At 44.2% G+C, this 24,788-nt stretch overlaps 1 protein-coding gene across 1 annotated transcript in view; it reads right to left on the bottom strand.

The window, feature by feature from the left end:
- LOC139920803 (dolichyl-diphosphooligosaccharide--protein glycosyltransferase subunit STT3B) overlaps nucleotides 1-24,788 on the bottom strand; it is a 76,783-nt gene that overhangs the window by 19,190 nt on the left and 32,805 nt on the right. The window contains exons 2-5 of the mRNA XM_071910884.2: nucleotides 20,526-20,634; nucleotides 13,462-13,749; nucleotides 5,295-5,360; nucleotides 308-407 (exon numbers count right to left, since the gene is read on the bottom strand). Coding sequence (XP_071766985.1) covers nucleotides 308-407; nucleotides 5,295-5,360; nucleotides 13,462-13,749; nucleotides 20,526-20,634 — 563 coding nt within the window. The remainder of the gene's footprint in view (nucleotides 1-307; nucleotides 408-5,294; nucleotides 5,361-13,461; nucleotides 13,750-20,525; nucleotides 20,635-24,788) is intronic.

Here is a 24,788-nt window from a genome sequence, read left to right as displayed (position 1 = left end):
TGTGTGGGTGTCTGCGCCGCCGATGATGGAAAGCCTAAGGTTGCATGTGCCGCGCTGATAGATGAACACAGGCATGACTGGGCGTCTGAGGTTGTTTCAGGGTGAAATGCCTGGGTAATAATGTTGGGAGGAGACCGGGCAGGAGTAGTGGTTTCTCTCGTACCGTCGGGTTTCTACTCTGATTCCGATACCGGAGACAGGCTCATTTACTTCAATGTCAGCTGTGTGTGGGAGTCCGCAGCAACAAGTCAGGCACTTGAGGTTATTCTATGGGTTAAATGCTTGTGTGTGTGTGTGTGTGTCTTACCGATGTAGACTCTTCTGCTGTAGCGTTGCATCAGCAGCAGCACAAACACATGCAGAGGAATCAGGTTGATGATGAACACGTAGCCTCCCCATGCCGACACCTAGAACACACAGGGGGGAAATGTAGCAGTCAAGTGAATTCTCAGATCAAGTGCAAATATTTGCCCATGAAAAAGTTATGTCCTTTCCATAAAACATGATTTCTTTATCTATGAAGAAATCAAAAGGTCACATATAAATTTTCCATGATTTTAAGATAAGAATTATGTTCTTCATGATGTTTTGCAAATAAATACAGTTTACTTAAAAGTTGAATTGAATTAGTCTTCAAATGTATTCTATTTAACTAAGCCCTCACTGGACCCCGACTGGCCGACAACACTATCTCATCTAATTTAAATGAGATAAACCTGCTGAGGCGTTCCACTGGGTATTTCAGTTCAAATGCTGCAAACTAGCCTGACTGGAAGGATTTTAGTAATTCTTTAGTGAGGGGAGCCAATCAATTCCAAGTGGAGTTGTGATGCATTTACTGGAGTTAGTCTGAAACTGCCTGTAAAAAAAGGATTGGCTCTTTTTTAAATGCAATAACTTTAAAATTTAAACACTCAAACCATATCAAATTTTAATAATATTTTCATTAAACATCTTTGATCATATATCATACATAAAGGAACATTTTAATCCCTACAATAAGGGGCCTTTAGGGCTATATCATTATTATATGAACTGCAGTTTCAATCACATTTTGAACTGAATGAATTGAAAGTGAATTTACCCACACACACACACACACACACACACTATAAAAATCAGCTTACACACCTGGAATAGAATCATACTAGATGGATATAAATACATCTTATTGTGATCTTTGCTTTCAGACTTCAGGCACACAGCTATAACACATTGACATATATAGTGGCATATAAAAACTATGCAATCATACTTTACACGTTAAGCCTAAAACGTGAAATGCACCAATAACTTTAAAAGCTCCATGAAAATTATACTTCAACCCCTTTGAGGTCCGCCTAAGTCTCGCAGCACTAGACGTGGGGGCTATAAAACTACTCTACAAAAACATCACTCACTGGTTTTCAATTGCCTGTGCTTGACTGCAGCAAAGGGGCAAATGGAGAGGGAGAGAGCACCAGAGAGAAAGACAGAGCAGCACAGAGAGAGGGAGAGAGAGAGAGAACACAGAAAACACAAGAGGAAGAGTGTTCAGAGAGAGAAAGCGAGACAAGAGACAGAGAGCAAGAGAGACAGATTCGACAGAGAGGGAGAGCCAGAAAGTGGCAGGAAGTGCAACAGAGAAAGAGGGAGAGACAGCAGAGAGGGAGAGGAAATTAAACAGGAAAAGGGATTGCATAGCAGCAAATTGTTTGATCCTTTATTCATAACAGCTTGTCAGAAACAAAAGCCCCTTTGCACCTGTTAAGAGCGTTCATTACACTTATGCAGCCAGAGAAAAACGAGCACCTCATTCCTAATTGATAAAAACAGTAACATGCTACATTAAGGGAGACAGTGAAAGAAAAAACTCCTAAATAAGTTCCTTGCTGAGTGGTTAGGTGCAATTATCTTTTGGCAGTCATTTGCATCTGTTCCCTCAGATGGTGACAGCCAATTAGTAGCATGTGAACCGTAACCTGAATGAATACCAAAGATGACTTCAATTTAAAGCTCATTTTCAGTGTTGACACAGGCGGCTGAATGAGTCTCACTTGCTGACTGGCTGGGCACTAATTGAAAACACGCCGCTGAAAAAACACAGAGCAGGTGACTGGGAAAAAATACAGAGGCTACCGGCTCTGCGGCTGGGCACGTCCTCGCAATTTGACCAAATATTTGACACATCGGCTGTGTTAATATTTTAGTGTTTAGCGAGTGTGTACGATAGAGTCATGAAGAGAGAGAGAGAGAGAGAGAGAGTGTGTAGGAGTGACGGGAGGTCTGGAGGAGTCAATTGTGAAAATTGAATCTAAATTCCCCACTGCTATCAGGCCGCTTACAGCCAAAGCCGACCGCAATCTACTGAACGCACCAAAGCGTATCGGCAACAAACAGTGAGAGAGGCCAGCTCCTTCCTGACATTGAGGGGAGTGCGATCCAACTCAATCCCAAGGACACGTTAAGCCGGCTCTGCGCAGGCAAAATGGCCAAGTCATCCAGTTCACATCGATATGCATGTTTGAGAAAACATGGCATGTATTGACGGAAAGAAACCACACGAACCGGCGCTTTATTTGAGTGTCTTTCTCAGGGTAAAGCTAATAAAAAAAAGCCTCTTTAAAATATTGATCTATCTGGTTAGCCTCCCTGATATCAATGAAAAGCATTATCGACTCAGACAGTCAAAGTAAACATTTTCTTTAGGGTTTGTTTTTCCTGCGGCTCTTAAAGTGGACGAGAGAGTGGGAGGCTCGGGTGCTGATCAAACATGAGCCATATTGGCGCCGTGTCAAGCCTCATTATCACCCGAGGCGACGAAAAGTTTCTTCTCTAAACTCTAGAATGCAACTTGTTTGTAGATTTGCCTCTTGAGTCTTTGGAATAGATGGTCAAACCAGCGCAGTGCATAATCAGCCAGAGGGGAAAAACGGACGGGTGAAGCTGGCCATCTGGTCACATTAGAGGACCACGCGATGATGAATGCCCACAACAAAACCGCAGCTCTGCATGAGTGTATAAATGAACCAGCTCTATCGCAAAGTATGTTCCAGTCTTTTTTTTTTGACCCCGCCAGCCAAACCTCCGCCCGAGCCACAAGCTAACAGCCGAGGGCAGGGATCAGACATGGTTTGGAGCAAAGTCTTTTGCTGCTATCGCTCTCTGCATTTCATACGGGACTTATCTGATGACCATGGGGCCACCGTGGAGCGGATATCGAGAACACAGAGCATGCTAGAGGGAGAAGGGTTTTATTGTGTGTGTGTGTCTGTGTGTGTGAGTGCGTGCGCGTAAGTGTTTCAGCCTGTGTGTGCACTGCAACAGTAGGGGGGAAAGTGTTGTTCTGTATGTGTGTGTGTGTGTGTGTGTGCAATGCCAGCTTTGACTTTGTGGATCATCAAGGGGACTATGAGATGACATGAGACTTGAAGTCACATGATGAAAAGACTTGAGATAAAGGGTCGGCAAAGGGCCTTGACTGAGACAGATCCGCCGTGCTGTGAAGCTTAATTCCACTGTTGGCGAGCAGGCCTGTGTGTGTGTGTGTGTGTGTATGTGTGTGTGTACGTGTCTTAGTGTGAATGCCTGTATATGAGGCAGGTGTTGATAGACCCAGGGCTGCACCGTGGGCAAAGGCCAAGGCTCCGGGTCGCTTTTAACTCTCATCAAAAAGATCCTCTTAGTTGTGGAGTTGCGATTTTTATCACTTGACTTCTAATAATAACCTGCAGAAAGTGGCAACATCTTATAAACAATCACCTGAGGAGGCTGAGTTGTGCTGAGAGCACCTCATCAATACTTTATGAGGGGAAAAAGAAGCTTTTGAAGAGCTCCCATGATGCAGGTTGCTCTGGTGGTGGGGACGGAGGAGGGTTTAGAGTGGAAAAAAGTGAGCCAGCGTCTTGGGAATGAACAATCTATGTATCTCTTCTTGCTCTTCGCTCCGTCTTTCCCTCTCTCCAGCCCCCCCCCCGGAGGGATGAAGGGATGATGTTGTATAGCTAACACAGCGGGGGTTTCTACGGCTCCTGTCCATCAGTCGGTCCTGCTCGTCTCATCCTCTTCTTCATCTCCCCCTGCTCTGTCCTCTCTGCTCTGATTATGCCAGTAGCCAGGCAGGGGATCGCTCCTTCCGTCTCCATTTCTGCATTATGAGTGTCACATTTGATTAAGCCCCACAGGCGCATGTAGCCTTGGCTATATCCTGATTAAATTGACAGCGGAAGGTGATAGGGTGGTAAAGAAAAGCAAGGGTGGATCAACCAGCTACTGCAGTGTATGCGGTGCTTGTGGGAGAGCGCATGAGACAAAGAGGAGACAGTGTGGAGGTTGATGGACACATGCAGGCCTAGTTTGTCTACTTGCTGGCATCTGCAACAGTGGGTGGGCTGCAGATACAGTACAGAGGAACAGAGAGAGAGTGAAGGAGGGAGAGAAGTAAGGAGAGAGGGAAGCAGGGAGACGCAATGTTTCTGATCGTCTGTAACCAGGAGAGAGTAGTGAAGGAAGAGAGAAAAGCACGATGTTGCCTAACTATATGCTATCACCTGTTATCCTTCTAGATCTCCCTCTATCATCTCTCCGTCCCCCTTCCCTGTCGTATCTTCCCACTATCTCTCTATCCCTTTCTTGCCTTTCCATCGCGTTCTCTCTATCCCATTTCTCCATTCTCTCTTTCTGTCTTGCCCCTCCGTCACTATATCTCTCTATCCTCTCTCCCTGTATCTTGTCTCTCCATTCTCTCTCTACCCCCCTCAGATTCTGTGGCCCAGTGTGATCGATGAAGCTGGATTTCAGTAATCCGTTTCATTTGACATCTGTCTCACGGCCGGCCGGAGAGATTTAGCTAGGAATGAGCAGGAAGCTGGAGATTTTCATAGGCTCTCTCTCTCTCTCACACACACACACACACACAATCTATCTGTCTCTGTCTGCTTGGATCGTCTTTTTTATCTCATCTCTCTCATCAACCCCCTGATGGGTCGTGCCTGAATTCATAAATAATGCTTAACACACCGGCTACGCTGCTCCTCCCCTTTTCCCATGCAGTGCCATGTCCGTTCATGACAGTAGGCAATCGCTCCAGCGGCACCATCTCAGGGGCGACACCTTAATGCAGTCACGACTCGCAATTCCCATTCAGCTGAAGATGGAATGCTGCATGATTAAATCAAATCAGTCCAATCCAGTCTATGGCGGTATCTACTCTATGGGTTTTTCTGGACTTGAAACTGACTCTTTCTGTGCACAGACCATTCTGTATGTGTAGACGTGTGTGTGTGTGTGTGTGTGTGTGTGTAGACTATTCTCACCATGTAGAAGTAGGAGAGACAACAGCCAATGGTCCAGAATACTGAGCCCGTCTTCACCGATTTCACCTGAGACAGAAGGAGACAACACAAAATGATTCAAGGGTCAGGATAGTATGTTGGTCATGCATGCTTCAACATCAAATAAGACGTGCAGACATACAGCAGGTACAACTCACTAATTTGTTTGTTTTCTTGGAAACTAGAAACCCAAGACCACAAGCACATTCTCTACAATAACTACATGCAAATCTCCTTGAGTAACAGTTGAAAAATCGAGAATCTGGACTGAATGCAATCTGTCCTCTCCACTAAAGGCTCAATCCATAGTTTGTTGTATGACCTCCCCCTGTTGAAATACAGTAGCCCCATTACAGGCTTTGTTTACATTGTGATTTATTGTATTAGAGTGTATTTTAAGATGTGTTTTGAGACTGTGAAAGATCTCTTTAGATCTGTACCATCTGTAAAACTGTGGAATAAAAACAAACTTGTATTTACAGTGCTAATGGGTTAATATAGTGCTAAAAATACATATTTTCCATCTACAGGTCGAACTCAAAATCTACACCGTCACATGGATGGAATTTATCTTTAAAATTACTTTAGTAATTCCAGCAGATCAGAGAAAGAGGATGAGAGGAGACCAGTTTAAACTAGACTGCTGCTGACAGCTTGTAAACAAGCTCTCCTTCCCCTCCCACAGGCAGATAAAGCAGGCGAGCGCATGCACACTCAAAGATATATTCACTCATAAACTTAAACTCACATACAGTCACACACACACACACACACACACACACACACACTCAAACATAAACACACATACACAAACTTAACAGCTCTTCTTCCAATAACAAAGCGAGGCCCGGTGACAGGAGGGGAGCCGTCATGGGGCTCGTATCACATCGAACACCGCCTGAGCGACTCATCACAGCTCACTTGATCCGCTGATGAGGGGGATCGATGGATCTCCGGAGCAAGGTGGCCACGCCTCGCCCAAATACCCAGCAGAGCCTCAGCGGAGCGGAACACACAGACCCCCTCTACCAGCCACCAATCCATCAATCGATCGACTGTGCACACACACACAGACACTGACACTGACTCACACACACACACACACGCCTTAACGCCCAAAACAATCCATTTCCAAACAGTGTTTTTCCTGCTGAACTGAGATAAGCTAAGTTGCACTGTGCTGACCTGATTAGCATTCTCCTTTGTAAAAGCTGGAACTTCCGTATGCTGAACAGCAATATTTGGGGGGAGGAAAAAAAGGTTGTTGGGCCACTGTTGTTTGGTTTGGGTTGGAAACGTGACTAAGTTGTAACTTGCATTGCCATAGGCATAGCCGGCAGAAAGCCTCCCTTGACACGCTTCCCTCTAATGGTTCCTTGCTGCGCCTTTGCTCATTTTTTATTTACCTTAGGAGTAAAAACAAGCATTATCTCTATATCGAGCAGACTGAGGAGAGAGGGCTGACAAGAGATATAGGCCACTGCGGAAAACGCACGCGCCGCTCTCCTCAAAGGACAATTAGCCCGCTGTAGCCGGCCGCGGCTAGCGAGCGGTCTTGTGACGCCGACTCAGAGCATGTGCGAGTCATGTTCAACTGGTGCCTCATCCCCCCCGCCTCCGGCTGCCCTCCCAGCCTCCGCTCCCCTTGTGAAAACACAGAAGTCACACAGCGATACGAGTCTGGCTAATTAAATGTGAGCCGAGAGAAACTGTGGAATTACTGTTGCAACAATGTAGGCATGGTGCATGGGGTGAGTGCAAGGGAGGGAGGCAGTGCAACCGTGTGTGTGTGTGTGTGTGTGTGTGTGTGTACTCATGTTATGAGGAGCTGGGGTGTTAAAAAGGGCAGCTCTCCCGGGTGTGAGAGGATTCAATTATAGATTAGGGGAGGGGATGGGGGGGGTAACACAGGGAGATTAAGCGAGTGGAGTTGAATGGGTTATTAGCGGATAAAATGAAGGAGCCGGATAATGAAGATTGGGATGAGACTTGAGAGAAGGGCTCTGCATGTTTCACCATGTGGAGAGGGCGGGGGTAAAGAGACAAGGGGGAGGGAAGGAGGGGGAGAGCGGAAGAAAGGAACGAGCAATAATGACACAGGGAGAGAAAGCAAAGGAGGGAGAGCAAGAAAGAGAGAGAAGAGAGAAGAAGAGAGAAAGAGACCATGACAGAGAGACAAAGGAGGAGAGACAAAGACAAAGAAAGACAGAAGGAAAGACGGGAGGAAAGAAAGATAGAAAGAAAGAAAGAGAAAACGCCGAGACAAACGTGGGTAAATGAGACTGATAATGGGAAGCAGTGGCGCGTGTCCAGGATGATTGTTTTTCAGGGCCCTTGCCAAATAGAATGGCAGTGTGAGCGGCGGCGTGCGTGTCAAGGGGGATTTTTTTTTTCCCTCCGCCGGCGCCGCTCCGCTGATGACGCATCACACCTTAAGAAGCTGTGATGACCGCGTCGAGGAACACCTGCCTCACCTGGAGATGTATTGTCCACATACACAGGATGACAAGCGGCCTTTATAATACTGCAGACACAAACAGCTGCTCCTCCAACACACACTCATACGCATTTCCTGGTGTGAGACAAATGATGATGGCGACGGTCTTTCGATGAGTCCTGACGAGTCAAATGGTGAGGGTTTTTTTTTTTTTAAAGCTCCTTTTGGAGATAAAAATCATTTCAGAAGCCTCATGGGGAGATAAAGATGATTTCAGATGGACGCAGGAAGAAAAATGGCTCAGATGCAGGAGGAAATTGCCTCAGCTGGAACCAGCCTCTGAAAGGATGAATCAAGACTCTCTTGTTAGCATTAAAAGTGCTGAATGCCCTCAGAAAGATTTAGTATCGCCTAATGAGAAAATATGAAACCTATCTAGCAATTTGGTAGAAGCCTTAGATGGATTACTCCCTTGAAATCAAGCCTAAATTACAAAGAGTAGGATATAAAAATGAGTACAGAGTGTTCTTGGCACTTGATTTTAATATCAAGAATCTAGCCAGTCTGTGACATGCGAGTCTCTCACAACAGTATTAAAATTCTGTGTGGTGGGTGTGGTCTAAGGTGCGTACCATGTAATCGTGTCCTGGGTTCGAATCCGGTCTGGGATCTTTGTCACAAGTCTCTTCCCCCTTTCCTGTATCGTTCTCAACTGAGCTGTCCAATAAAGTGGAAATGCCATAAAAATAATCTTTTAGCAGTAAATAAAATGTGTGTATATATTTATATAATATGTTTCATTGTGACTTAATTGTCCATAGCATTGCATAGAATCATATGAACATTTTTTAAAACAGAGTTCCTATAATTAGGAATTCCTATATTTTAATTTTAATTCTTATTTCAATTCCTATATTCATATTGTACCTTATTTTATTCTGTACGTTACTATTGTAATATGCTTTGGCAACACTCAGTACCACTTGATTCCTGCCAATAAAGCTTTTTCTGAATCTGAGACAGTGTGCGTGTGCATGTGCATGTGTGTTTCACAAGTATTGATGTGTGTGTGTGTGTGTGTGTCTCCCCAAGTATGTGTGTCTGAGGATACAGACACTCTCTGAGTGAGTGGCACCATCAGCTGTTCAGTTGCACTTTGCTGAGCTAACAGCCACAGAGCTAGTTTTGTTGTGTCAGGACTTAAATTGCAGACACAACAGGAGCGCTCAGCCGGCCACCTGGACACTACAGGTCACTGCCAGATCAGTGTCAGTGACCGAGTTCAGAAAGGGCTTTAGAGCTGTCGCCAAGCTCGCTTGAGCCTAGTGACTCAGTGATCGTACACACACAGCCGCATGTAGAGATGCATCCATGCACGATTTGACAAACTGACATAAACTGGGCTGGCTGGATCCCGGGTCGGACGAAAGGGGCCTTCCAGCCCGGCGGCGGCCGCACTGCCGAGCCTGCGACAAACGGCAGCGAAGCGTGGCGCGACGGAATACCCCGCGTCACGAGTCACGACTCCTACCTGTAAGAGTGCTTTCCTGGCCCGGCATGTCCTTGGGCCCCGAGTTGAAAGGGAGGACAAGGCCTCCAAGGTAAATGCAGATATAAATTGAACAAATAGCCTACGAGCTACTATTACTGTTCGCTGACTGCCTGTGGCACGCATAATGGAAGCTCTTCTCCGTTCGCCTTCTGAAACACCCTTGGAGCGGGACAACGGCTAGAGGAGCAGCTCTCCTGCGCATTATCTGTCTGAAATGAGGCTCCATTCCAACCCAGCTGATATTAATCACAGTAGGTGATATGAGGGAGACGTCCCGTCTATGGAGGATTTTTTCATTCAATATTCAAATGTAATCGTTAAATGATAAATGCTTTTTTTTTTTTTTACTGTAGCACTAGGAATGAAAAGGAATGAAGTGAAAAATAAAATAGAAAAGATTAAATGGCAATGTAAAACTGCTTACAGGGAATATTGTTCCTGAATACTCCCTGATGTGAACTTTTTTAGCTTCCAAATTATTTTCTGGTGACTTTTGCTTGATCTTTTCTCTCCCTTAAAATGATAAAATCTACAAAATCAAATCTGGATTCACTCACAAAAACAGCAGATCGTTCACATTCAATGAACAGCTGCACAAGGTAGGCCTATGGATTCTTTCACTCCAGCTGTTTACTTTTTACTTCAATATCACTGGCAACAATTACCTTCATTATTAAAACTTATTATAGATGATAAAGCAATAACTATATCTTAATGGGTAATCACACTATAGCTCTGTGTTGTAGACATGGCATATTATTTGTATGTCTTGTAGACAGCATATTATTAGAGTTAATAACCCCTTTTCAATAGATAAGACAATGTGCTTGCATACTTTATTCATCTATATTGTAGCCTGGGTTTATTGAGGCTATGTCCATCCATGACATGAACCACAAGACAGAAAAACGTAATAAAGTAGATTGCATTGACTGATTTTGGAGGAGGCACAATTGATTCTATCACAATACATGTAGCAAAGGTGTTTTGGTTCTATTACAGGAGTGAGAGATTACAAGTATGCTCTTTCTCATTCATTTTAATGGAGCGCTGTCAGTCTGACATCTCAGGGTGCTAGTTTGCTGTCACACTGATGCGTGGGTGTTAAAATGTGAGCATCATTTTACAAAGTAGCAGGCGTTTAAGCGTTAATCAAGAGCAGGCAGATGACTATAGATAATAAAACTGTCGACACAAACAATAAGCTGTTTTAGCTTAATACGCAATGAGTTACAAGTACTAGTTTACTAGCTAATGTTTGGCTAGTGAATTCTCTACCAGTTGGGATGATAACAGGAAGTTGTGGCAGCAAAAAAATAAAATATATAATAATTTTATTCTTCTAGATTGTAGACTATTAAAGAGTTGAAAGTAAGGTTGAAAGAAAGACTGGCTGTACTGTTGATTTTTAAATATTTTTGTCCAAGACCACAGAATCATGTTGACCTGTAAGGTGCCACTAACCCTCCTCCATCCGAGACCCATCCTGCTTACATTGACTGATGAAGGACCAGGCCTCTTCATTTACATACAGCTTGAAAACTGACCATGACAATTGGAAAAAGCCAAATGAAAATGAGAGGCAGCGTGAAAAAGAAAACCTAACTTTTTGGATTTCACTTTTCATTTTCAGTTTTCCATTTCAGTTTTCACAATTTTCAAGTAGCCATTTAATCTTATCCATTTCTCCTTTCATTGTCGAGTTTCCTTTTTCTATTTTCACTTTTAAATTTTATTTTGGTGTGTTCATTCCTAGTTCTACAGTAAAAGATAAAGCATTGATCATTTAAGGATTACATTTGAAAATTGAATGAAGAAAATCCTCTGTGCCCGTCAAGGTCAACTCCAATAAGGAGGATACGGATGAAAGCGTTTGCAAAGCAGCGCTCTCAAATTTCATCTCGTTGTGTTGGCATTGCATGTGCCTGCACAACACTAGCAGGATGGGGAGGGCACACCCACATCATCAGAAGAACAAAATGCGCAAAGTGTGAGTTGGAGCCTGACTAACCAATGCCTCCCGCCTCCACACACACACACACACACACACACACACACACACAGAAACTCCGAGATGCATCCACACAGGCTCCTGATAGCTGTGGGGCGGTGAGGCAGCTGCTGATGTGATTGAAGGGAGTGGACAGACTGAGGGCAAGTGAAAAGGATGTTTCATGTTTCTGACTTCTTCTACCTTGAAAAAGGTTCTTCCTTCCACCTACAGTAACCGACCATCCCATTTCAATACTTTTTTCTGTGCGGCACTGCCTGCAAACCTCTGAGCTGTATTCACAAATAACCTTTTCCCCTCATCCGCGGGATTGCTTTCTTCTGGCAAGGTCTCCCTTACAGACCCAGGATAACTGCGATGAAAATGTTTTTAACTACACTCTGCTGGGGACACACAAAAATGCTTTAAAAATATTTTATAAATATATACAAGATAGATTAAAGCTAAAAAATTTAAGATACTTTCAAATATTAAAAACCTCTGAAATGTGATTTAGGCAACAGATTTGAGATCATTAATGTAAATATATATTATACTGTATATATATGTTTGAAAATCAAATCAAATGTTTCACCTTTATTCTCTAAATAATATACATCAACTTGTTGAAAAAAGTGATATTAACAAACTTAAACAAATGTCAGCTACTGTGAAAGGTAAAACACAACACCACACAATAAAACCTTGACAAAGGCAAGGAAAGCACATTTCAGTACAAAAAGAAACGGCTGCTGTGTTCAAATGAGTTCTGACATTCTTTCTGGAAAGGAAGGTAAATAAAGGGAAAAAAAGCTATTCCACCTTTAACCCGAGATCTTTTCAATTCTACTCTTAAAGGTCACAGAAATGCAAAGGCTTTACAGAGCAGCATGCCGTTTCCTGGCCTCCACATGGCCGGCATAGATGCCCTGCCTGCCTTTCAAGGCTTTGTGTAAATAATTTAACAACCAAGTCCGAGCAGAAATTAAAAATAGGGCAGTATAAAGGCTGTATAAAGACTGTCTGCTAAAACAACTGAAGACTAAGTACAAACAAATAAGCTCTTACAAATTGAGGTAGAAAAGGCATGTGAAAGTCTAAATGAATATTCATGCATTTGGCATCTCCCAAACAATTTATTATTGAGTAATAATTGGCTTACTCGTCATCTGTTGAAGCTATGTAAACATGCCGGTAACACCCCAAGTGAAATCACTGTCAAGTTGAATTTATTTTGACACAGATCAGCTTAACGTGCATATTGTTGTTAATCCAACTGGAATGAGCATCCAAACTTATCCTCACATGTCAATACAATAATGGTTAGCACAGCCACTAACCAGAGCTAGGGAATGGCAAAGTCCAACATTAGTCTGCTTTGTTTGCTTGTAATGATATTTTTTGACATCATTCCATCTAAAACAGACAAATAAAACAACCAATGTTCCACATGTTCAGTTTTTCTGATGCCTCCCAAAGCAAACGTCTGATCGTCACTTGATTGTAATGGCAATATAACTCCATGTTAGAGATGCACATTCGCATTACATGTACATAATATTTGCCTACATCACATTTCCATGTGTAGTAAACCTATTCCTATCAGGCTTTATAGCTCCAGTATTGGCCTTGACCGAGAGCTAAAGCAAGAGAAACCAGTCTGATCTGAATATGGAAAGCTCCTCTAAGAACCCAGAGGGGGAAGATAACGCACATGACTAGAAGGTTGGTGATGAAAGGTAATCTCTTTAATGTTGCATGGGTTCTATGCACCAATCCAGTCTTCTAATCTTCCAACACTGGGTGACTGTGTGCTTTCCCACTCAAAAGTATTAAAACTTAATCCCATGACAGCACGTAAATACAAAACAGCTCTAAAGAGTGAGTGTGAAGTGTGAGTATCTGGTTCAATGTACCGAAATAATTTTAAAATCCGAGCGAGTGCGGTGTTCACTTGTTTTCTTTGCCACTGAGAGATGGGTGGGGAGTTTTTGCTCCAAAGCAGAGAATGCTGGCCAGAAAGTGAGTTTTGAAAGCTAGAAATCTCAGCACCTGGTGAAGTAATCGTACTGGTATTGATCAACAACCCCGCCAAACCCCCGCAGATATTATTATGCTCATTCTGTGCTTTGAGACAGTAGAAATCTTTCTTGTAGACCAGTATACATACCCAGAGGTAGTAGGTGAACTGCAGGGCGAAGATGGCGATGCCCTCGTTGTCGAAGGAGCCGGCCACGGAGCGGGAGATGTAGCCGGGGACGATGGCGATGAAGCAGGCCGCCAGCAGCCCCGCCCCCTGGTTCCACAGCTCCCGCGTCAGCAGGAAGGTGGAGATGGAGGTCAGGCCGCTGAAGACCGGCGCCAGGAAGACGCACACGTCGCGGATGTGGACGGTGATGTGGAGCAGGTTGAGCACGTAGTGGATGAGGCCCGCAGTCACCATTAACCCCGGGTATACCTGAGGGAGGAGGGAGAGAGCGAGAGGTGGAGAGGGAGGGATGAGAGGTCGTGAGTAGTGAGAAGAATAGAGGGAGGGAGCGGGGACGAGGGAGAGAGATGGATGGTAGGTGGGTGGGGGTGGGGGGAAGTGAGTGATGGAGAGGTAGGCGGGAGGGACAGAGCAGGAGAGAAAGGAAGAGTGAAGGAGCAGGAGGAGGGAACGAGAGGAAAAAGACAGAAAGAGAGTTATTTTTGTGATGAGGCATAGTGAATGAAAATAATAGATGTGGCACTCGAAATAGGACGTACAGTACAACACACTCTAAAAAGGAGCTTGTTATCTTCTGTGGATATTAAATATAAATTCATTTTAATGGCTGACATGCAGGCTTCCATTATAACACACACATACCCACAGAGCCAGTGGATCACATTGCAAGGCAGGAGAGAGGAATGTCAAACAAACGCTCCACGGCTCACCTCGTTGGTATATCACGAGAATCAAGTTAATTGAATCTGCCTTGGACCCCGGCCAACACTTGGCAGCACCAGGTAAGGCGATCTTCAACATAAAGTTGTAACTAATTATACCATCCAGTCAGTCAGAGCTGGGGCCTGAGCAGGCGAGGCCCCACGGCCCTGTCTCTACTATACATGAGAGCAGATCTAATTAGGGCCCTGTGCAGTACACTGGCTGTCTGAAGTAAAATGGGGCTAGGCTATGTTTAACGTGTGACTGATGTCCCTGATGTGTGTGCGCTATAGCCACAGTCCACACAACTTTGCCTTGTTGCTGATCCGTTCTGGTCTTCACATCTCTAATTAGCTGCTGCCTGGAAGGCCTAAGCTCCATCAACCAATCTTCCTCTCCCAAATCAGCCGTGCCTGCCTCTCAGCCCCGTGGATTGGACTCAGCCTAATGGAGCAGTATCATGCCATTTACAAAACCACTGCTGAAATCATTAGCCATTTTGATCTGTGCGGTAGGGCCCACATCCACAAGACATTACAGAGACGATTTGGCCGGTTCATCATAGCTAACTGCACTTGGCTTAGAATCTAAAATATAAGATAGTTTTGATTTAACACTTGTTTGATCACTGCATAATTCCGTTTGTGTTATTTCATAGTTTTAATGTCCACAATTATTCTAAAATGTGAGAGATAGTAAAAATAAAGAAAAATGTGCGTGTCCAAACTTTTGCCTGGTAGTGTAGTATAATTTATGCTAGATTTTGAAATTTCTGCTCTATATATTGACACAGTTCCACTGCTGTGTCACAAATGACAGATTAGATGTCCATCCCATAGAGATATAACACTAGAGGGGACATGACGTCATTAAGCGTGGGATAACCGTCCGCCATCTTACCTGGGTCCAGTTTACCTGTACATACAACAGCTGTCTATGGGAAGCAACCACTGTTGTCCTGATTTGGACCTAACTGCTGCACTAAAAGAACCAAAGAGACCAGAGAAGCTGCATCACCTTCCACACGTCAGTAGAGTAGAAGATAGAGGCTGTTTTATATGCTAAATTTAACTGACAACTTAAAACACATTTCAGGCTGTATAGGCTACTGTGGATTTTAAGTTGATTCAAGTGTAGAGCTGTTTGTTTTTACTGTAGTACTGGTTTACATGATGGCATCTATATAAATTATTTCTTTATGGATTGTAATTTTAATTGTAGGCTAAGATGTCATGCCAATAAAGTAAAAAAAAAAAAAAAATGTGAGGGCCTATGTCCATTATTACCTGCTTAAATTGGCTTAAAGCTGTCACACTAACCACTAAATGGCATTACATTTGCCTTTTATTGTATATTTTATCTGGGTGTATTAGGTGTGTTTCAGTGTTGGTGATATTTAATTGTTGCCAACATCTGTCTATTGCTACAACAACAGATCATTTGGGAGTTTTACATTAAAAATAAGCAGATTTTCATATATACTCTTATGTCACTACTCCGTACCAAAGAGTATCAAAGAAATCTGAGAATTATAAAGTCTTCTTCAAAATAGGATTCATAGTTTCTGTAAAGTAAATGCACCATTAAAATACTTCCAGAAGATAATCTTTATGATTGAAAACATAATTACTTAGTAGTAGTTTAGCTATTTTTATCTACAAACTACAAAAAATGCTCATGTTTGGTACCATTTCAGACAGTCACAGTTGTCTTGCATACAGTGAGCTAAATAAAAAGTAGTAGTGATGTCTCAATAAAAAAATATTAGCATTATAATGGCAGCATAAGGCATTATCACCATTGATTCCAATTACAGTCAGCTGAGAAGTTGACCCAGGTAAGATGGCTGCCATATGGTCCCATTCCAAAATAGGAATTCTCTATGACATGTCCCCTCTAGTGTTATATCTCTATGGTCCACCCCATGAAAGGACTAAATCAGTATTCAAGAATGCACCACATACTGCAGCTGTTGTGAAGCTGTTGTTCATCATAATGAATGTATTATAAAGTGGAGGAGGCAAAAACTGTTACCAAAAAATGCACCCGAGATATTCCCCTTATGGCAACAAAGAGTGGTTTATTAGCTTGACAGCACTCTGTTGTTATGGACTGTCACATTAGAGAAGCCCTCAGCCCTTATCTGTGGCTCAGGAGAAAGAGCAACTGACAGTCATCCTCTGGGGAGTGGAGGGAGGGTGGGAGCGAAGGAGAAATAAAAAAGGGAGAGAGGGCAGCAGAAGTGGTCTAGGCAGAAAGGCACTCACTGTCATATTAACGGATATCTGTCGTCTGTCTTCAAAACGGTGCGACCCATCTGAGCGCCAAGAGACTTAACGCTATCATACACAATTAATGAGGACTGCCAGGATCATCTGCCTGAGTTTGAATGAAAACGAGGGAGGAGACGAGGGTGAGGGTGGGAGCAAGGGAGAGAAGGATGGCAGAGGTGAGGCAAGAGAGCAAGAAAGGAGAGAAAAGCAGAGGCAGAGAGGAGAGAGAGCAGCGAGGAAAGCAAAAGATAGAGGCAGAGAGGAGAGAGAGAGAGAGATGAGGGAAGAGAAACAAGAGGCAGGGAGGGGAGAGAGAGTGGAGAGGGGAGTGCAGGCAGCGGAGGTCGAATGCAACAGATAGAGTCTAGGTCACTGCTCTCAGAGACAGGAAAGGTGGTTTTTTGAATTCCACCTGGAGCCAAATGGGTCGTAGACCACCACTCTGCAGGAGAAAGGGGACCGACGCTGTTAAAATGTCATGTTCGAAAAAAACGAAAAAGGAGCAGATAAAGCCAAGTCACTAATTCATAAACGATGTTGAGTTTTCCCAAGCATGGCCAGGGAGTGTAACTGCATTATGGCCATTGAAGCAGACTGTTTGCGGCAATCTCAGATGAACCCGGCACTTGTCCACGCCCCTGCATGGTTTAAAAGCATAGGCTTGATGCAAACAACGGCTCTCACATACTCATTTTATGATTTCCAAAGCAGTGTGGGAGTAAACTAAATGCCCCATTTCCCGAAGCCCGTGTGTGTTCAGACAACAACTATCGATTTATCTCAGTCATGCAAATACAGTAGGTGGGATTTTGACAACTAGCCTACACAAGCACATTCGTCAGAACACAACACAAATCTGTCCATGGAAAGTGACTAAGAGTGGCTCTCTGCTACCTCAACAAATACCATCCAGGTGCCCTTGAGCAAGGCAGCTGAGGCAGTGGAGTGGCTGACAGAAGACGACTGTGACTGAACTGGCCAGCTCCCAGGTGTGAATGTGTGCAACTGTCTGAATGTCAAGGGCATTGCTGAAAAAGAGCAAGCGTGCTCAGTCAACTATTCTCTAGGTAAATAAAGGTTAAAAACAAGTACCTTACAGCCTTTCAGTTTCAGGTCCGCAAGGACTACGGCCTATTATACTGGGTTTAATACTGTGGGTTCATTCACACCGAGTGTCCCGTGTCCTTAAGCATCTCTACCAATTGGACTTCAGCCTCTCACAATATAATGACATGACAGATAAAAGCTGGAGATGAACCACAGACCTATCGCTGAGCCAGGTGCTCGACACTCTGCAGTGGCTCTGCCGGATCTCCCCTCTGCATCAGTTCCTAGATCTCGCTTTACTCTGCATAGATTTGCATGTTATAGGGTGACATTTGCATTTGGTACGGCCATGGAATGACCCGCCCACCTGCTATGGAAATGCCTGTGAACCCTCCGAGGCAGGATGTGACTTGCCATCTGGCACCAGTGGTAGCACACTAACTTCTTCCAAGTCTACTGTGGGTTACAGTAGGCTTAGCCTCTTGCAACAACCCCATCCTTTCATTTGATGTCACAGCGCCTTTCTGCTGCCAAGATACATTCCTCTTAGGAGACACTGAAATTCCTCGAATTACGCTAGCAAAATGGCATGTAAAGCAACCCATAGGTTCCATAATACCAGAGTGCACTCCACTGTCAATAGATAGCGCTCACTAGAGACAATATTATCCCATAGCTTCCAGAATCAGATTTTTTTTAATTGTCAAGTACAACAGGTATACAGTTATCTGTCTTGGTTGCGCTGGCGCAGAGACATATTGACAACTTAACACTTTAGAGCATGCAGGTTCTACAATAAAACATACTGACACTGTTTGAAATAATGACACATGACAACTGGAAAGCATTGCTAAAAGACAGTGCGAGATATACTCTAGCCAGGAGACTATACAAATCACTCTACAAATAAATATTAAACCGTCAGGTGGATTCTTGACAGGTAGCTCGGCCAAAAGGGAACGCTGTAAGTGCCAATTTCTTTTGTTGTTGTATAGTCCACCATTTACAGTGAAAGGGTTGTTACAGAGTGTTTCTGCCTGCAGCTCCCAATAGCTAGAAGCTAGCTCTGCCACAGAGGATGTAATACATTCCAGTCATGAGAAGCAGCCCTACCTTCTTCCTGTCTCACACTAAGCCACAGCTCTGACACAGCACAAACTCTCGTGTGTCATCTATTTGAAAGTTACTCTAGCCAGAGGGTAGTTTGCTGAGCAAATTAAAATGTCTAAAATAACGTTCCAACTGGCAAATGATACAAACTTGTAAGCGAGACTAAATCTGACCAGAGGAGAGATCAGCACGACTGGTTATAATCCACTTCAAATGAACCATGTGTGAATTACTCTGGAGGTATAGTTGTGTTTTTTATTCATACATTCATAAAATGCCAATACAAGCTTACAGAAGGGAGACGTGAGCTGTGTGCTTATTTGTATGCAGAGGACAATGTGCTGTGCAGCCCAGGGATCTTGCAAATGTCATGAAAATTAACTTAGATCTAGGCTATATGCTTTCCAAGTCCGATTACAAGTCTAATCACGAGTTTCAGCTCCAAGCCTACGGGTACGAGGCCCAATCCAAGTATCCAAGTACTGTAGCAGAACCAGCACATAGCTTATTACAAGCTAGACTTGCCACAGACAATTAAAGAACCACCACATCCCTTATTACAAGCTAGCCTTGTCATGGACAATTATCAATAGCTGATGGTAATTGCCTATGACAGATGAATGCTGATGGATGGGTTTTGGATTCCAATTCCTTGTGTCCCTTGTGCAGCAGTCACCACTACATTCAAACATCGCCACCTAGCGTGGCTACAGCTCCTGCTCCGCACCATCTGCTCGGTGCTGTAATGATAACGGCATCCGATAGCAATGCACAGCGCCGACACGCCTGGCTGTCTCAACTGCTCAGTCAAACTCCCCAATCGGCCCCCAGTACTAAGTCTACACTGCACATAGCAGGCAGCTGAGGGAGGGAGGGAGAGACCGCGACAGTGAGAGAGATGGGAGAGAGAGACCACAGGTGCCAAGTGCCGGGGTCCATCGCAGCCTCCCAGCTGGAGCCAATAATGGAAATGTGTAGGGAGCCATTTCCAGGTTTGCCTGGCACCAAAGTGCTGGGTTATGTAGTCCTGTTGCACCATTAGCTACCGCGATTACAGCTCACAGCGCAATGCTGGTGGGTCCGGGGAGCTCGGTTGGAGGAAGGGAGGGATGTAAGGTGGAAGAGGAGAGGAGGCTGGATAGGAGAAAGCCAATCATATTTTACCTTGGCCCTCCGACAGTCCAGTTTACAGGACGCAGGGCTGAGAAGATGAGGCTGGGAGAAGGGATGCACAGAGAAGGGTAGGCAGGGGAGATGGGAGATAAATTGTGTGGAATCGGCAGGTAGTATTTCACACTGAAAAGGGTGGCGGTTTCACAACAACTCTTGCTGTTGGTAAACAGGGAGGCTATGGCAGCCGAGGGGAATCTGTCAAGTTAACAGCTCACTGTTGGTGCTGGAGTGTGATTGAAATCCATGCTGCTCAGCAGAGGTTTACAGGGCACTATAGTATCCCTACACTGCCTCACCTGACCCCGGATGACCCCGGATGACCCCGGATGACTGAGGATCATTTTCCTTACATTAACGATTAATGAGGAAACTGTAAAGCTGACCCCACATCAGCATCTATGAGTGATCCCCCCTACACCCAAATGAATATCATCGAATATATGAAAATTTGATTATTTTTCCATGCTTAGCCTATTTTCTGGCCTGAGATGCACACTGTACTATTGCCTAAAGTTGTAGTTATTGTATCTGCCATCTATCCTGCATTAGTGTTGCCTCATTTTGTTAATTATTTTTGGGTGTGGAACGGGAGCCTTGCAGCAAACATGTAAAACATGGGGCTTGTCTGCATCTATGTGGGGAAACAGCTCTTTTTTCCCTGTGCTTATGTTCTGTCTGGGATGATTATGTTTGCACGGTTGGGCTTGTGTTCAAACTTACTGTGCCCCCAACAATCCTGCCCAAGGGGTACCAGGCCCTTTCGTCGAACCAGTTGAGGAACTCGTAGAAGCCATTTGTGGTGAGATGATGCGTTGATCTGTAGTTGAACCTGAAGTGAGGGGAGAGAAAGAGAAGAGGGCTGGTTGAGTACAACGCAAAATAACAACCACTCACAAAAAAAGGAAAGACTGCTTTTTCCATTTATAGACTACATTTTGCCAAACATTTTCTGGCTGCGGATGGACCAAAAACCATTGAACTTGGGGAAAAGAACAGGCTGTTTTATTTCCAGATTCTCCAAAGGCGGTCAGAGTGGGTATACTGCAAAGACTGCCTTGTTAGAGTGGGGAAGTTAAAAACCTCCATTCAACACGTGAGTCTTTCTGCTGATGCCAACAACTCTCAGGTCAGCTCTAGGTTCAAAAATGCAGAGACAGAGGGCTCTCACACACACACACACACACACACACACACAGTGGCATTTTTCTGAACAAAGCTTTCTTATTCTACAAAACAATTCCAATCTGCTTTCCAACTCCAACCATTGGCATGTGCTGAAGTGACAAAGACAGAAAAATGGGATTGGAGTTGTTAAGACAGAGAAAAATAATGATCAGAAATTGCCACAGAATAATTACAAGGAATATCTGCGAATCTGCCTCGATTCACACTGTAGCTGTGGTAAGCCGAGGGGTTTGGAACGCTGTCAAGGAGCAGACTGAAAGAGCAGACACTGTTGAGAAGGCCGCTGCCAAAGAGAACGAAGCAAGTGTTCAGTACATTTTCAGAGGCACCTTCATCCCTGCTTAGCTCATTAAAGCAGGCTGCTTTATGGTATGTTCAGACGAAGGCCAATACGCCTCACGTGAAACACTTCATGCATAGAGAACATACAGCAAGGTAGAGCAGGGCGCTGAAGGACAATTACCTGTTCTGGCTGACACTAATAGAGAGGTATGGAGGAGATAGCCTCATCTCAGCATGGCTAATCAGCGCTTTCACACATCATATTCTATCAAATATAAAAATACCTTCAGTACGCCAACCAACACAAGGTCAGGTTACAGTGAAGAGAATAAGATGCTATTAAGCAATTCAGAACCATATTTAACTGTGATTGTGTTTTAACATCCTTCATCTTTGCGTTTCATCTTCTCTCCAATTGTTGCTGCTGGGCTCCAATAATAGTAGCCTGAACAGCCTCAACATGTTGCTGGAATTAATTTGCATTTAATTACATCTTTAGTCCAAACACCACCCATGCTTAACCTTGGAGGAGACTACATTTTGACCAGACAAAGGAGCGCCTGGTCGAAAACAGGTTCTGATGCGATGGCTCCCTCTTTGAGTTTACACAGTGCAGCTATGTGAAAAATAGACACATTAACGTTTGACATTTTGTGGTTACAATACACTTAACACACCTCAGAAACAGACCACTCAATGTCAAAGTCAACTATATGCCCTGCCGCTATTGTTTGCAACACTGTGGAGGCCAATGCTGACTCTAGCAGGCACAGATCAAATTTAAAACTAAAAGTAAATGCAAATAAATTCCAGCGACATTTTGGCTGTTTGGGCTATGGTAATAGTAGACTTGAAAGACATATCTTTTCGCAAACACAAGAAGCGTGACCTCAAAAAGCCTAGCTGACACCAGTCTGTCAACAGCCCCCAAGCACATCAACAGCATTTCCTTCTTTCCATCCACAGTTTATGATTCAGCAGGCAGTGATTCAACTGACGATTGTGTGTACAGATATGTGTGCGCGTGTATCCGTGTGTGTGAGAGAGTACAAGTGGGTGAGAAGGGAGACGCAGCAGCAGAGTTGTCACAAAGCTGCTGGAGTGTGCGCCGCCGAGACTCACGATCAGGACAGTGTGTCTAAAATGGCTGGCATGAGGTGCAGCTCATTAATCATCACAAGGTGCTTGGTTTTCTCCCTCCTCCACAGCGTACCTGAAGCGGACGCACTCCTCCTCCATGCACTGGACTCCCGGCTCGGCCTCTTTCTTTCAGTACAGCAGACGGTGGCCAGACATCAGTCATTTGAAACCCAAGTGGTTTCCAATATGCATCCTGAGAGCCATCTTTCATTATCAAGATTATCCCTTTTTTACCCACTCATTCCATTGTGCACGGTTCCAACTTCCAACACATTTTCAATTGCCGGTGTCTGGGTTTAAATTATATGTTTTGTTGAATTTCTGTTTTGTATGCAGATGTACAAGCACCCATGTTCAATGTTTAACATTTGACAGACTGAAATACAAGATTACAAACAAAATCCCATGATATTTTCTTTTGGATATCAAATTTTTCCATGGTTTGTCCAGAACTGGAAAACAATTTTCAGATTTGGTGACTTTGAAAGGTTTTCCATGGCCGCAGTCACTTTGTTTATAATCAAAAGTGATCCTTATACTGCATTTTGCCTTTTAAAGAGGTTTTCAATTGTTGTCCCAAAAGCTACTGAGATGACTTGTGAGAAAAAGGATTTTTGTGTGAGTGCATGTGTGTGTGTATGACTTAAGCTTGCACTAACTGTGGCAGCCTATCTAAAAAAAAATACAATCAAAATGGTGTGTGTGTCATGGCTAATTCATAATTCATCGAATGACACATTTCACTCTGGGACAGACACACACACACAAATGAAATCCTCAGATCTCCTCATGTTGTATAAGCCCATGATGATCACTGACAAGCGAGCGATTTCAGAGTGAAGGGAAAAGTAGGACTGTTTATCCCTGTGGCTCCTTGGGCAATCGGATCACATTACTCAACAACCTGAAGCCAGCAGAGGGCCTGAGACCTGACACAACACACCAAGGGCAAGACAACCAACCATCCAGCTGGAACACAACAGTCCCACAGACTTCAAAAGACCCCAATATAGTGCCAATGCCCCTGCATCTCATTCTTTTAATTCTTTAAGTCAGTCTATTTGGACAGTAAATGTATTTAAACTTTTTTCCAACCCAGTGACACGGTGCTACTGCACAGCAAAACTATCAGTCAACAAAGATCTGGCTTTTCCCCACTGCAACTTGGGTCTTTCCAGCCAGCGAAGCTTCTTTTACTGCACGTAATTCCAAGTGGCCAGCCAAACACTTTTCCCCTTTCAAAATCTGACGCCCATCCAGGCAAAACTCTCTTTCTGTGAATCTTTTTCCTTTCATTCTGAGGTGTACAAAGAACCACAAAGTAACAGAGTGCAAAGCTACAGAGTAGGTCAGATGCAGCCAGGTGTGAGAGAGCTCTACCACAGAGGGCCTTCCAACGCAGGTGGAACCGGCCAGCCACTTCAGCCTCATTGTTCTTCAGCTGTCAAAGCACCGAGGCAGAAATAAAGCGAATCCACAGAAAGCACTCTAAAAGAAACTTTGCCAGCTGCCGCACCATATCCGCAAAAAAACCCATTTTCCAATGATCTCATGGACAGCAGAGCGGAGTGCTTTATCCCTGCGCTTGTCACTTTGATGGGGCGGATAATGTAGCTCTGCCAGGCGCATTAGCAATTTAATGCATAACTGCCGATTTGGTCCCAGGCCACAGAGCAGACTACTGCTGATGCGGCTGCAGCACCACCAACAACCAGCGAGCAGGTGAGCTTCAGGCTAAACGGCACACACCCGATACCATTTAAAAATCACTCCTGGCTTTGGCGGCCAGGAAAATGAAGTAGAGAAAAGGAGGCTTCTACATCAACTCCATAGATAATATCTCAAAGCAAAAATGGAAATTAACTGTGGCACCTTGTGCACTTTTCATCACTTGGGGACACCTGCAGGCGTCATAACTAATTTTGATCATGGTCCGTTTCCCTGATTACCAGTTTGCTGTGGAGACAGAGCCCTCATCCTCAGCATAACTAAACGGGCTCCATTGTGGTTTACAAGCCAGTAATGCCTCCTTCTGCATCAACTGTGTAATCAAGATGCATCATTGGTTTTTCCCTGCCGGCTCACAATTTGGTGAACGTGTAAGTGAACTTCTGGGTCCGGGGGTGTAATCGCCACCTTGACTAATTAGCCAGCTCTGCTCAAACTCTGTGAATAGATTACCTGTAAGTGAGAGACTGCTCAGGGACCCAGAAGGCAAGTACTAAGCACTGCTTCAAAACATACAACTTGAGCTGGAAAACACCTACTCGCTGTTTGCAGAATGACAGACACAACAACATGACCTCACACAAACTGCAAGCGGATAAAGAGATGTGCGAACAAGTTATCACCTGGCCCCATATAACATCCCATCAA

The sequence above is a fragment of the Centroberyx gerrardi genome, chromosome 19 (genome assembly GCF_048128805.1).
Source record: "Centroberyx gerrardi isolate f3 chromosome 19, fCenGer3.hap1.cur.20231027, whole genome shotgun sequence".
In the NCBI taxonomy this organism is placed as follows: domain Eukaryota; kingdom Metazoa; phylum Chordata; class Actinopteri; order Beryciformes; family Berycidae; genus Centroberyx; species Centroberyx gerrardi.
This window is presented reverse-complemented; position numbering and strand designations above follow the sequence as displayed.